The 12,466-nt window shown below is 35.3% G+C and overlaps 1 protein-coding gene across 2 annotated transcripts; it reads left to right on the top strand.

Moving 5' to 3' along the window:
• The first annotated feature begins 812 nt into the window (after positions 1-812).
• Positions 813-11,709, top strand: LOC111459830 (serine/threonine-protein kinase BLUS1-like). 2 transcript variants are annotated; one of them, XM_023102911.1, is made up of 21 exons: positions 813-1,154; positions 2,583-3,074; positions 3,732-3,986; positions 4,592-4,716; positions 4,838-4,882; positions 5,038-5,119; positions 5,340-5,408; positions 5,676-5,846; positions 5,940-6,005; positions 7,519-7,587; positions 7,695-7,838; positions 7,982-8,055; positions 8,209-8,412; positions 8,844-8,935; positions 9,027-9,103; positions 10,159-10,284; positions 10,363-10,405; positions 10,491-10,537; positions 11,041-11,102; positions 11,194-11,245; positions 11,369-11,709. In XM_023102911.1, exons 2-21 carry the CDS (start codon positions 2,907-2,909, stop codon positions 11,411-11,413), a joined length of 2,016 nt encoding a protein of 671 aa, XP_022958679.1. In that variant the 5' UTR covers positions 813-1,154; positions 2,583-2,906; the 3' UTR covers positions 11,414-11,709. The 2 variants fall into 2 exon arrangements, with proteins under 2 accessions (XP_022958679.1, XP_022958687.1); XM_023102919.1 differs by lacking the exons at positions 10,363-10,405; positions 10,491-10,537; positions 11,041-11,102; positions 11,194-11,245; positions 11,369-11,709 and having other exon boundaries at positions 10,117-10,243.
• Positions 11,710-12,466: the final 757 nt, after the last annotated feature.

Below are 12,466 nucleotides of genomic sequence, written 5' to 3'. Positions count from 1 at the left end.
TATATGGGGAGTCGATTAAATAAATATGTAACTTTATATCTCAGACATAACATGTAAACAATTTTTTTTATTTTTGGTAATTGTAATAATATTTACTAAGTCTTTTTTTCATACATATTGTCACACACTATACTTAACTACAAATGCGTAAAGGAGGAGTACATCATATAAACGAGAGTAGCGATCCTGATGATAAAATGATTAATAAAGATTTAAAAAAAATGAAAGTCACTAACTATACCAATAAGATGCATTTTCCTTCTCGATGGCTAAATTATAAAAACTTTATAGTTAAACGTGCTCTCCACTTTTGAAGAAGCAAAGAATAAGTAATATGACTATATGGTAGGGGAATGTCGAGGCACACAGATTTAGTCATCAGACTTAGTGGACAGATGTTCATTGTATTATAATTTAATGATCAAAGATAAGAAGTTTAACTTTTAATTATTACGCATAAACGGTTTGTTTCATTAAATTGTAACGTATGGAAGGAGTTAAAAGATTAATAAAATGATACCCACTTTAGCAACCTTCCATTTTTAAGCTAATTGAACCAAAAACCAACTTACAAGTATAGACTGATGGTCCATAGAAAGCAAGTTTAAGTAATTTCTTTAAAAAAAGAAAAAAATTGTATAAACATGTGAGTGTCCAAAAACTCGCCGATCTGGAAAACCGAGTGCCGATATTTTCAACCGCTGAATTCAGAAGCGCTGTGCCCCTGGGGCCCTACCTTCCCAGCTCGATTATTGTTGTTTTTATTTAATTACTTCATTTATTTCATATCTCTTCTTTCTCTTAAAAACCCAATTCATTTGCATCAAATCAAAGTCGCCTCCATTCATATTTTCTGGAATTATTATTAAATTCCAGAAATAATTAATTGATTTTTTTTTTTTTTTTTTCTTTCTAATAGCGGCGACGGCGAGAGATTCGATCACGGGAACTCGGGCTGGATAATTAGTTGGATGCAGAGGAAAAAAATAAAAAAAGAAAAAGAAATTTGTTACTGGAAAGCCCAAATCTGAACCTTCATCGTCAATCTCCATTTGGACTGCAACCTGAAATCCATCTCGATTCACTTGTCTGTGTGCTTCTTCTACATCTATTTTCGTTTGGATTTCGATTTTAGCTTCCTGGCCTAACCCTAGGTACGTTTGACATTGTCGGAAAGTCAATTTCTGTGGTATTTTATCCTCATCTGATTATAATCTTCATCTGTTTATTCCAACCTGTTGTTGAGTTTGTTTTTTGTTCGTTTTAGCTGCTTTTTCTTGTGTAATATGTGTTTGTTTGTACTTTGTATTAAAGGAATTATAGCGCTAGTTGCTGTGTAGTGTTAATTGTGCATCGTGGAGTTTGAATTTTGTTGGTTGTTGATTGAAGTTGAACTTCGTTGGGTTGTGGCATTTAAATGTGATTTTTGGATTGGGGAATTGGGTTTTTTTTTTTTTTTTTTGTGTAAATTTGTGGTTTGAAGATTTGGAAATTGGAAGTATAGTCTTTGTCGAAATTTTATTCATTTCTATGGTTGTGCTACCGGTAGTATGTATTTACTCGTTAGTTATTTTGAAAATCTAGGTTTGGGTTAGGGGCCATGGCCGAATTAGCATCTTAATTCTTGTAGCGTGCTTTTAGAGAGCGTGTCGGAGTAGTCAGTTCATGTCTTAGTCTGCTTCTTGTCTCTTTCATGAGATAACCAAGAAGGATTAAGCGTTTTTCTCCTTTTTTTTCCCTGCGTATTGTAATTAATATGAAATGAATGAAAAGGGGGTTCTTTCCCGAGATCAGTTCTTGCCATTTCATTTTGATAGGAGAAACGAACGGGCTTTAGTTGCGAACTGAAATCAGATCTCTGATTGACTGAAGTCGAAAAAAAGCCTATTTGGGGGAAGAGGCCAATTCTCATTTTGTCTAACTTTGCTAATGAAGAGATGTGGAAAGTGGCCTATCAACCAATGAGAATTATTTGGACAAGTATTTGACGATTAAGATTCGTTAGAAAGTATTTTGATCCCAGAGATTTGGGCCGAAGATCAGCACAAATTTTGTCTTCTTTGGTTGGTGGTGGATGGAGAATTAGAAAAAGCATTCTTTAACACCTTCAGTTAACAATGGAAGAATATAAAAAGAGGGATAGGGTTGTTAGTGAAATCAGAGAAACTTTTTGGGATTGGGCATTTTGGTCTTGGATCTTTGGGCTTTACAATGTAAGAAAGAAATTACACTTGAGCTGTATGATTTGGGCTTAGTTATGAGGATCCACTTTCAACTTAAGCGGGAATTTAGCAACCCAATATACTACCAAAGGTTTGAATGAAGTTGAGGTTTCCACTTTCCAGGTGAGATGGATGCTTTTGGAGGGCGTGTAGTGAATGTAAAACTACGGAATCTTCCTAAGCAGGCAAACATACCAGGAAGGGTGGAACTGGGTGGGTTTCCAAGAAGGATGGAAGTTTAGGAGTTTGTGTTGGAAGCTTTGTTGAATTTGCTGCCTTTCTTTTCCTTCTGAGTTTGTTATCAAACTTGTTCCTTTTCCCTCTATAATGTCTAACTATTCATCCTGTTTGTATGTGCAGAATTTTTTTCAGTGGTCTTGGGAGCTTTGTTGGTTGTTTGCTGGTAGATGGTCTTAGAATTTAACGTGCTCGAGGCTAAAGAGATGGGTTGCTTATTGATATCAAATTTTTGGAGTTCATTGGATATGCTCATTTTCCATTTGTCTTGATGCAGTTACAACTTATTTACAGTGTCCTGCTGATCAGAGAAAAATGCTATCAAAATGGAAGATTCCTTACATGGGTTTGAAGATTATTTCTTTGGAATATATTTTATTTAGTTTTACATCAGTTGGGACGTCTTTGGGCAAAAAAGTTTTACTTCTGTAATGTAAAAGGAAAAATATGGAGATTCCTTCAGAAAAAAGATATCCAGTGAATGCCAAGGATTATAACTTACATGAAGAAGTTGGTGAAGGCGTCAGTGCCACTGTGTACAAGGCACTGTGCATTCCACTAAAGGAGACTGTCGCTATAAAGGCTCTTGATTTGGAGAAGTGCAACAATGACCTAGTATGTTGATCAATCTCCTGTATATTTTTTCTTTCATTTCAAACGTTCCTGACACCTTTTCACCCTTTCAGTTTTTTTTTTTTTATATACTACACAAACACACGCACACACATGTATATATATGGATTTTATATTGTACTTTAAATGGTTTAGTTTACCAAGTGGAGTTACCGTTTCTCAAGTAATCAGTGTCTTCATTTTGGGATCAAAATTCTAAAGGGCCATAAGAGCTGGGATTATTTTGTTCTACATTGATGGTTTTGTTAAGTTTACAGTCTACTATTGTTCCTCCCACTTATTGTGTTTCTTGATCTGAACTGGCATTAGTGCATTATCCATTCAACTTACTTTGCAGAAATTTCTATGGTCACTGTATTAAGATTATCACTTTGAGGACAGCATCTCTCTCCTTATTTCTTTTCTAATTTCCTCAAGTATTCTTCCTATATTTTTATATTTACATTCGGAACCTATTTGTAGACTTGCCTACACAGTTTTATCAGATGTCCCCAAAGGGACTGTAGACTCACCTACTCATAACTTGGCATATTGGACAAACTCATTTTAAGCAAGCAGCTAATGTGATAAATCGTCTTTATTTATTTATTTTTATATTTATTGCATCTTTACGACTAATGTTGGAGGAAATTTGTTCAGGATGGTATTCGGCGAGAGGTTCAAACGATGACTTTGATTGATCATCCAAATTTGTTAAAAGCACATTGTTCCTTCACTGCTGGTCACCACCTCTGGGTTGTGATGCCATACATGTCTGGGGGATCTTGCCTTCATATTATGAAATCTGCTTTTTCTGAAGGTTTTGATGAGCCTGTCATAGCTACCCTATTGCGGGAGGTTCTGAAAGCTCTTGTTTATCTTCATGCTCATGGCCACATCCATAGAGATGTGAAGGTTGAGTATAGCTCCTAGATCTTATCATATTTTGACAAAAAATATTTTTAATAACTGCAGAGTTTTTTTCACTCCTTAATTGTGCTCTGCTGTATTCCAATGCAGCGTTTGGTATAAGAAATGAAACAATAACATCATAGAAACTAATGTCCGAAGTATTTAAATATAAATTGTTCAAAAAACATGTGAAGTGTTTGCAAGACTACATGTCTTCATTATGGAGGATGCAAAACTCTTTTTCTCTTCGAAATTTATTTTTTCAACTAACGAACTTTTTCTGGAGAAGAGCTAATTTCCTTCTTCATCCATACGAACTCCAGTAAGAAGGTGGGAGGTGAAAGAAACAGAACCTTCTCATGTTAGAGATGATATAATTTTCAACTCCTTCCCACCTAAGATAACTGATGCCTCCATTGAACTACATCTCGCAATTGCTAGCAATAATGGTAGTTCCACATAAATCTAGCTCATTTTTGTAGTTTGTCCACTGGATGGCATTGGAGTTTCTTTTCCTGCATATCAAGACATTACACAGACATAATGTTGTTATGTGATTTTCTCCTTTTTTTGGTTAAAGACATTCACAAGCCTTGTTTTTTTTGCAGGCTGGGAATATTTTGCTTGATTCTAATGGTACAGTAAAACTAGCTGATTTTGGAGTCTCGGCTTGCATGTTTGATACTGGAGATAGGCAACGCTCAAGAAACACATTTGTTGGAACTCCATGCTGGTACCCTTCCATTCCCCACTTCTGTGCCTTGAGATTTTGGGGTTGTTCTGTTGTCCCTTAATCTAGATATAGAATTAAAAAGAATTGGAAGTGATTGTGGACAATGTTTTGAAATCCTCAGGATGGCACCGGAAGTTATGCAGCAATTACATGGATATGACTTCAAGTGAGTAGGTTGCTCATCTGCATGTGATGTGATATCTCATCACTTATATTATAGTATTTCTTTTCTTGTGATTTGTGTCATGCACAAACGTAAGCTAGAAGTTCTTTCTGCGATATGGTTTCTTTTATGTATCTTTTTCTTCCTCTCTGCAATAGGGCAGACATTTGGTCATTTGGAATAACAGCGCTTGAACTGGCTCATGGGCATGCTCCATTTTCTAAATACCCACCAATGAAAGTATGTTTTCAATGTCCTTATAAGTTTTTCCACGTGTAAACTTGTGAAATAACTGATGTATATGACTGGTGTAGTTGTTGAAGCTAAACTTCCTTATGTACTCGTTCTTTGGCGTTTATCATTTTTTGTGTGAACATGGAAACCTTATGAAATTAGTCCACGACTGCTGTAGTTGACCAAGTTGAACTTTTTTATGTCACTTGGTTCTTTGGCATTACAGGTTTTGCTAATGACATTACAAAATGCTCCTCCTGGTCTTGACTATGAAAGAGATAGGAAATTTTCTAAGGTATGTAATCTTGTAGGGAGCTTTAAGTGCCACCCAGTTGTATAGTTTTGTTAATTCAGGAGCTTCCATATTTTTTTTTCCTCCGTTCTCTTGCTTATATCTTCCTTATGTAATACAAATTTCTTATACAACATGAGCATAGATCAACGGGAATTGATATTTACTCTTTCCTTGGAGGTCGGAGGTTCAAATCCCTATTCATTGCATTTGTTGTACCCAAAAATAAAAATTTCTTATCCAAAAACAAAATATTTATTTTGACTTCAGTCATTCAAAGAAATGGTCGCTACATGCCTAGTGAAGGATCCAAAGAAACGTCCCAGTTCAGAGAAGCTCTTAAAGCACCCTTTTTTTAAACATGCCCGTTCAGTTGATTATCTTGCTCGAACAATCCTGGATGGCCTTGATCCATTAGGGGAACGCTTTAAGAAGCTAAAGGTCTCACTGCCTATCTCAGGCCTTTCTTTTACCAGCTTTAATTACTTCCAGAAAGGCATTGATTGTTTGTTTAACGGTTCATCTTCTTTACAGGCAAAGGAGGCTGATCTTCTGGTGCAGAACAAGGCTTTGTATGGAGACAAGGAGCATTTGTCACAGGTGCTAATTATAAAAACTCATTACCTGAAATGTTGAAGGCATTACATATAATTTTTCTAAGATGGTTTAACATGCATGCTTGTGCTATTGTCTGGAGCCTTCGGGCTTTGGCCCCTAGATTTCAAGTGTGTTGCACCCAACACAAAAGCACACGGTGGATCGTTTTCTTTTTTTTTCCCCCTGTAATCTTTTCTTCCTATTAAATAATATTTCATTTAAGCGAGAAGAAAGTACCTAAGGAATGAAGACATCAACCCCAAGCTGCCTAAAGGATTACAAAAAACTCATCCAGTTGGTGTATGTTGAAAAGTGGCCAAATTAAAAGGAAGATTGGGAAAAAGAAAACCCTCATAGGATTAATGAAATGAATGATGTCCCCTGCACTTCTCAGAATTTCTAGAAGCATATTGAAGATTCTACAATTCTTTCATGCCACCTCTCAAAAGATGGCTAGCGCCACATTCTCTCAAAAATGTTTAGCTTCTTCTAAACGGATGTCCTTGTACAAGAGTTGCTCAATACAACTCAATAAACTTCTTTGGGAAGCACCAGGACATGCTAACTGTTCAAAATTTTCTTCCAACACCTGTATGCAAATGGCTCTTCAAAACATGGTCCAAAAGGTGGTGTTGGCTCCCCAGCTTATTTTTACACTTCATGGCATTATGTAGAATGTGCCATATCATGTTTTTGTGCCAAATCAGCCGTTTTTATCCCCTCTAGGATAAAAGTCCACGAGAAGAATCTCAATATTTTAAGGCTATTGTTTCCAAAAATCTTCTTCACGAATGTGTCACTGAAGATTTTCAGTTTTTTGTCAGTTTACAGAAAGGGATGCTCATAAAATGTTTGGTAGGGTCTAGCTTTAAAATCCCTCTGTTCTTCCATACCATCCATCTCAGCTAGTGCATTTATTGCCTGAGATTCCCTCCTGGAAGGTCTCTGAAGGTAGCTTTGTTTCGTTCCTTAAGCTTATGTGCCAAAATTCTCAGCTTTTGGAATAATAGCCCTGTTCCGTCCCACTACGTCACAAGTGTATTGATTTTGGGCAGAGGATGCCTTAGCCGGAAGTTCTTTTATTTAAAAGTAGTTGGACCACAGGAACATGACCCATGTCAAGGAGAACCCTAGTGATCCAAAGTAGTTCTTGTTTTTCTAGTAATTGGAATGATGAAACTTATTATAGCATTGATGATAAACAAATTTTGTAAATGTAAGAGAAAAGAAAGGATAAATTAGTTCTAATCCTTGATTTATTTATGCATCTCAAGTCCTTGCATTGAATATAGTTCTTGCTTTTCTAGTAATTGGGGATGATGTAATTTATGAGACCATTCATTGGAGAAATAATTTGTCAAAATAAGAGCAAACAGGAATGGTTAGTTTTCCAATCATTGGATTATTTGTACATCTAAAAGGCTTGCATTGAACGGGCATCAGTGTGTTAATTGTAAAAGTTAGCATCTGCCGTTTTGGCTTTGTGTCATTATCTAAACTCCGTTATTCTGTACAGCAAGAATATATTCGAGGAATTAGTGCCTGGAACTTCAACCTTGAGGATTTAAAGAATCAGGCTGCCCTTGTAAGTTTCATATTGCCTGGTTTAGTGTTTACATATATATTTATTAGTTGCTTATAAGAATGGTTGCAGCAATATTCCTTTCATTTTGACTACCGAGTTTCTTGCAGATTCAAGATGATGATATGTCAAACATGGAAGATCTAGATGTACATACAACAATGCAAAGAAACAAGAATAATGATTTTAGCTTTCCAGTAGAGGGTTCATCCCTTGAAAGTCCGAATCACCGAAGTGCTGCCGCTAGTCAGGAGGTTTTACTGTCTGTGATAACCTTTACTAAAATTTATTATTGACGTGGAAAAACTAGCATTGTTCCTTGAATCTATAGCGCTCAAATAGTCCTTTGACTAACTAAACATTTTCTGGCATCTTTTTCCCTTTTATTTTGTTTTAGGATGGTTTCAGTGATCTACATTATTTGGAGAGTTCCCTTGCTTCTTTCCCTACAAAACCTCTTGAAGCACTCAAGTATGGTTATTTTAAACTCTGAACCAATTGTCAGTTTTCCAGTTTGTATTGCATTTGTATTTTACTTTATAATTTTTAAAATTTTGAGGTGGATCTTGATCCGATAATTTAAGGAGAAATTATGTAATTTTATGTCTTGATGCTCCAATGCAGAGATTGTTTTGACATCTATGAAGATATAAGCACGGACAGTGTAAGGCCAGTCAATAGGGAAAATGGAAGAATCGAGGGTGAGAGTTCAGGGCAAAGTGGTCCCCTACCACGTCATTACATGTCAGAGAATAAGAGGTCTTATAGTGGTTCATTAATTTCTGACAATGCTGGTTCTCCTAAAAAGATTGTTGTAGATGGTGATAGGTAAGATTTATTCTGATTAATATTTGGGTTTTTGTCCATGCAATATGTTTTTCTGGTCGTGAGAGAAGTCAACGTCCACCTTAGATGATAAGCTTGTTACTTGATGATGGGTTTTTTTTTTCGTTTCTTCTGGATATTTAAATTTGTGCTTCAAGTTCAAGTGGAATTTTATATTTTATGTTCTTTATCTCAAGTGTGAGGGATCCTTGGCCATCTCCTCACACAACAAACGCTATTGATGCCGAATACAAATCGCGGCCAGTATCTTAATGGAATCTATGGTGTTGCTTTTAGTTTTAAATTCGAAATTAAATTTATCAGTCCAAGATACATGTTTTCTTTTGGTTGCTTAAATGTTTCTGTTTTGGATGTTCACAATGTGGTTTAGGCAAGTCTGACATTATTATTATTTTTTTCAAACTTCAACGAAGGGATTATGTGCAGTCAAAATTTCCATCTGAACGTAATTTCAGTGGTCCATTATTATATCGCCAAAAAAGAGATACAAATAACATATCATCTGGTATGTCTTTAGGCTTCTATTTCTCTCTGGGCTTAAATTATTTCTATGCTAACAACTTTAAGGTCACAATATTCTTGCTTATCATATTCAGTTGAGGATACATCAGATGGAACAGTAGTTCAATGCAAGGGGCGGTTTAAAGTTACTTCAGCGGAGCTTAGTCCGAAGGTATTTTTGCATTATTTTGAAATCTTGTACAGAACAAAATCTCCTTTCTGATTCTGATCATGTCTAGAAGGGAAGTATTGTAGAGATATAATTTTAGTAATTTGCAGAGTGCTTATCTGTTTGACCATATTAGGGAGAAAAAAAACTCAGGTTAGGTGGTTCGGTCACGTTCTTTCTTCTTGTGCTTTCTGATTATTTTCAGAAAGATGAACTCTCTTTTTGCAAATTTTGATTATGCTCGTGAAAACGTGCTAGCTTCTCCAGTTTAAGATAATTTTCCCTAATTGTGATTTGTGAATGATTTATTTTGAATAATTTTAACAAAATTTTGACATTAAGATATTTCTCTTTACTTTGAAATTGGGGTTTATTCTCTTTTCAAATTTCTTTGTTTCCGTGAATGAATGTTATCTTTGATTTTGTTGCCTGTTATTTCCATTTCATGTCACTCATGCTGATCACGGCCAATTGATATCTTTTGTTTGCTTCTGCATTATTGACTTTAGTTGAGGCTCTGGTACCTTTGATTGGTTGAAATTTTTCCCATCAAATCGATCCCTTCTTTTAAGTGAATTTTTCATCGTATCAATCTTCAATTCATTGTCCACTTTATCAAATTGGGTTTTGTGCAACGTAGGATATGGCTACTGTAAACAAGTTGAGCAAATTTTGGTAACTTTAAACATGTATCATACACAGAATTTGGAGTATGTCATCTAAGTTTATATGTTATAATGAAGAAGTGGTGGCACCTCTGGATGGATTTATTACCCGTTATTATGATTTTATACCATGCATGCATTCATGTTCACATTCGAGATTGGTGCCCTTTGTTCTGCATTTATCGACTTTTGGTACTTTTGGCTGATAGAGAATGCTCCCATCAAATATACCATTGCTTTTATGAGTTCTAATCTTAATTCCTATCTAATTGAGTTAGATATTGTATGGCTTAGGATTTTGAGCATTCTGACTTCTCAAATAACCAATGAACTCAGACATTTACCTTTTAGGCAATGGCCTTGTAACCATTGCCATTCTATTTTTGTATTTAGGGTCCTATGACGGGTTCATTTAGCCCAATCTGTGGAGGGACAATGAGCCCAACATCCCTGAACCTTACGCCTTCTTTACTCCTCCCATCAATGCAATGTATTCTGCAGCAGAACATCCTGCAACGGGTCTGCTTTGCTTATCCTTCTTACTTGTATTGGTAATGCTTCAAAATAAATATTTATTTTATTCATTATTGCTGACAGGAAGAAATCGTTAAATTGATCAAGTATTTGGAACAATTGACTGGTATTTCTCCTCTTTTTGTTTTTATACTTCCTCTTTTGGCACCTTCTCTTCTATTATATTTTTGTTGAGTCCTTGACTGACACAGGCAAGAATCCAGATGTATCAGAGACGGCCACTAGTGACCCTCTGCAGGTATAGAGATGAATTTGAATTCTTTATTAATGTTGCAAAAAACACTACTGGTACATAATTGAGCCTGTTTTTATAATTCCTGACCTCCTGCTGGTATATAGATGAATTTGATTTCTTTATTAATTTTGCAAAGAGCTGCCAACTACTGGTACATAATTTAGCTTGTTTTTCTAAAAAAGGAATTATAAAGAAACCAACTTCCATTGAGAAGAAATAGAATACAAAAAGAAAAAAAAAGAAAAAAAGGGAAATCCAATTACAAAAGGAGCAAACAACAAACAGCAGAGGGTAACAAACTATGCAATTACAGACAAGGCTCCAATTTAAAAGTACAAGAGATTAAGCTTAGTCATAGAAATCCTTAGTAACTACTAAGAACAAGATATTTCATGCCGAAGGCTGCCCGAGCATGGCCATGGCTCATTATTGAATCCAGTGATTTCTGCCTTTTATATTACATATTCTAGGCTACCCCATCAAGTGATGGTTTCTTTGATGTCCAGATACCACCGGCTTCCTTGAGGGAAAGAGAGTTACAGTCTCAGGTCCTTCATCTGCAGCAGAGGTGTAACTTCAAGTCCGATGAATTCAATTTGCCTTTTTACTTCAAAACCAGATTCTCGTGGAACTAATATTCTGTTATTTTCTAATTTCAGGATTGATAATCTCAACGAGGAATTAGAGAAGCAGAAGTTGAAAAATGCCGAGGTTTTTTTTCTTTATCATATTTGACTGGATATTCGAGTTAATTCTGTTTAATTGCCTTGAACCTGGTAGGTTATGTGATGAAAGCAATCGGTCTTTATGTGTTTTCTCTTTTCATTTTCACAGTTCGAAAGACACGTGATTTCTATGGCAAATAAAGAGAAAACATAAAAGTAAGCAAGTAAAGCGCAATGGTTAGATATCATCCTGATGCCTTCGCTCCTTGATTATTCTTTAGTAATTCATGTGTGGCCGTCTCTGTCTGCAAGAAATTCCAGTGGATGATATGAGCCAATCTTTATTGTATTTGTAGTGTACTATAAATGTGATGTCAAAGGGCAGACACCGAAAATTTTGTGATGTTCTTTTATGTATTTCCCATGTATCTTGTAATGCTTATCTTGTAATATATTGCAATTTCTGTTTTCTTATAAAGAATAAGTCAAACTTAACCTACAGTTAATTTACAGAATATTGAATGATATTCTTATGCTCTTTTCATTCCTAATGATTGCTTATGACTTACATTCAAGATCATAGGTTGTACCAAGTATTTGTACTCTTAACAGCATCGGAATGTAATAAATGTCCTCTCAAGAACCTGTTGTGAAGGGCAACATTTGAAGCCAATAGCACGGCTATCATAGACAAATGTTACAGATGGAGCTCGACCTTAAAACCTTGAAAATAATAAATGCCATCCTAACCTGTTCTTGAATTATACTTAAATTGGTATCAACTATTTTAACTTCGAAATCAATGAAATTTGTTCCCTTTGTTTTCTCTGGAAAGAAAAACTGTCATTTTTAGCAGTGTTTCGAGTAACTAAACTCAGTGTTTCTTTCAATCTAATTGTTTCGTGTTTTATACTACAATTCTATCTTTTAGCCTCCGAATTTTTAGTAAATTTTACATTTATCTTTTGGTGTGAATATCCCTATATTCATACTTGAAATTATTTAATAGTTTGAAATTTTTGGCTTTGGAACCTTCCATTGTAATGCACACCGAGATGATTTTAGTCACCTACGAAAAGCACAATAACCAATGGGAAACATCCAACTTAGGCATACGAAAAACACAATAACCAATGGGAAACATCCAACTTAGGCATATTCGAGTTAGAAGTTCAAATTTTCATTCATACATTGTGAAATTAAGAAAAATAGCTAACTCACAATCTTCTATTGAAATCTCCTCCTTATCTATTATCCATAACTCGCA

Source organism: Cucurbita moschata, unplaced genomic scaffold (assembly GCF_002738365.1).
Source record: "Cucurbita moschata cultivar Rifu unplaced genomic scaffold, Cmos_1.0 Cmo_Scf00002, whole genome shotgun sequence".
NCBI lineage: Eukaryota > Viridiplantae > Streptophyta > Magnoliopsida > Cucurbitales > Cucurbitaceae > Cucurbita > Cucurbita moschata.
Note: the sequence above shows the minus strand (reverse complement) of the source record. Positions and strands in the feature narration are given on the sequence as shown.

Bases quoted from the DNA above. Each gene is read 5' to 3' on its own strand.
- LOC111459830 (XM_023102911.1), top strand. From the start codon at position 2,907: ATGGAGATTCCTTCAGAAAAAAGATATCCAGTGAATGCCAAGGATTAT. The intron at 5,847-5,939 runs GTCTCACTGCCT...TCTTCTTTACAG, and splicing joins AACGCTTTAAGAAGCTAAAG to GCAAAGGAGGCTGATCTTCT. The intron at 9,104-10,158 runs GTATTTTTGCAT...TTTTGTATTTAG, and splicing joins CAGCGGAGCTTAGTCCGAAG to GGTCCTATGACGGGTTCATT.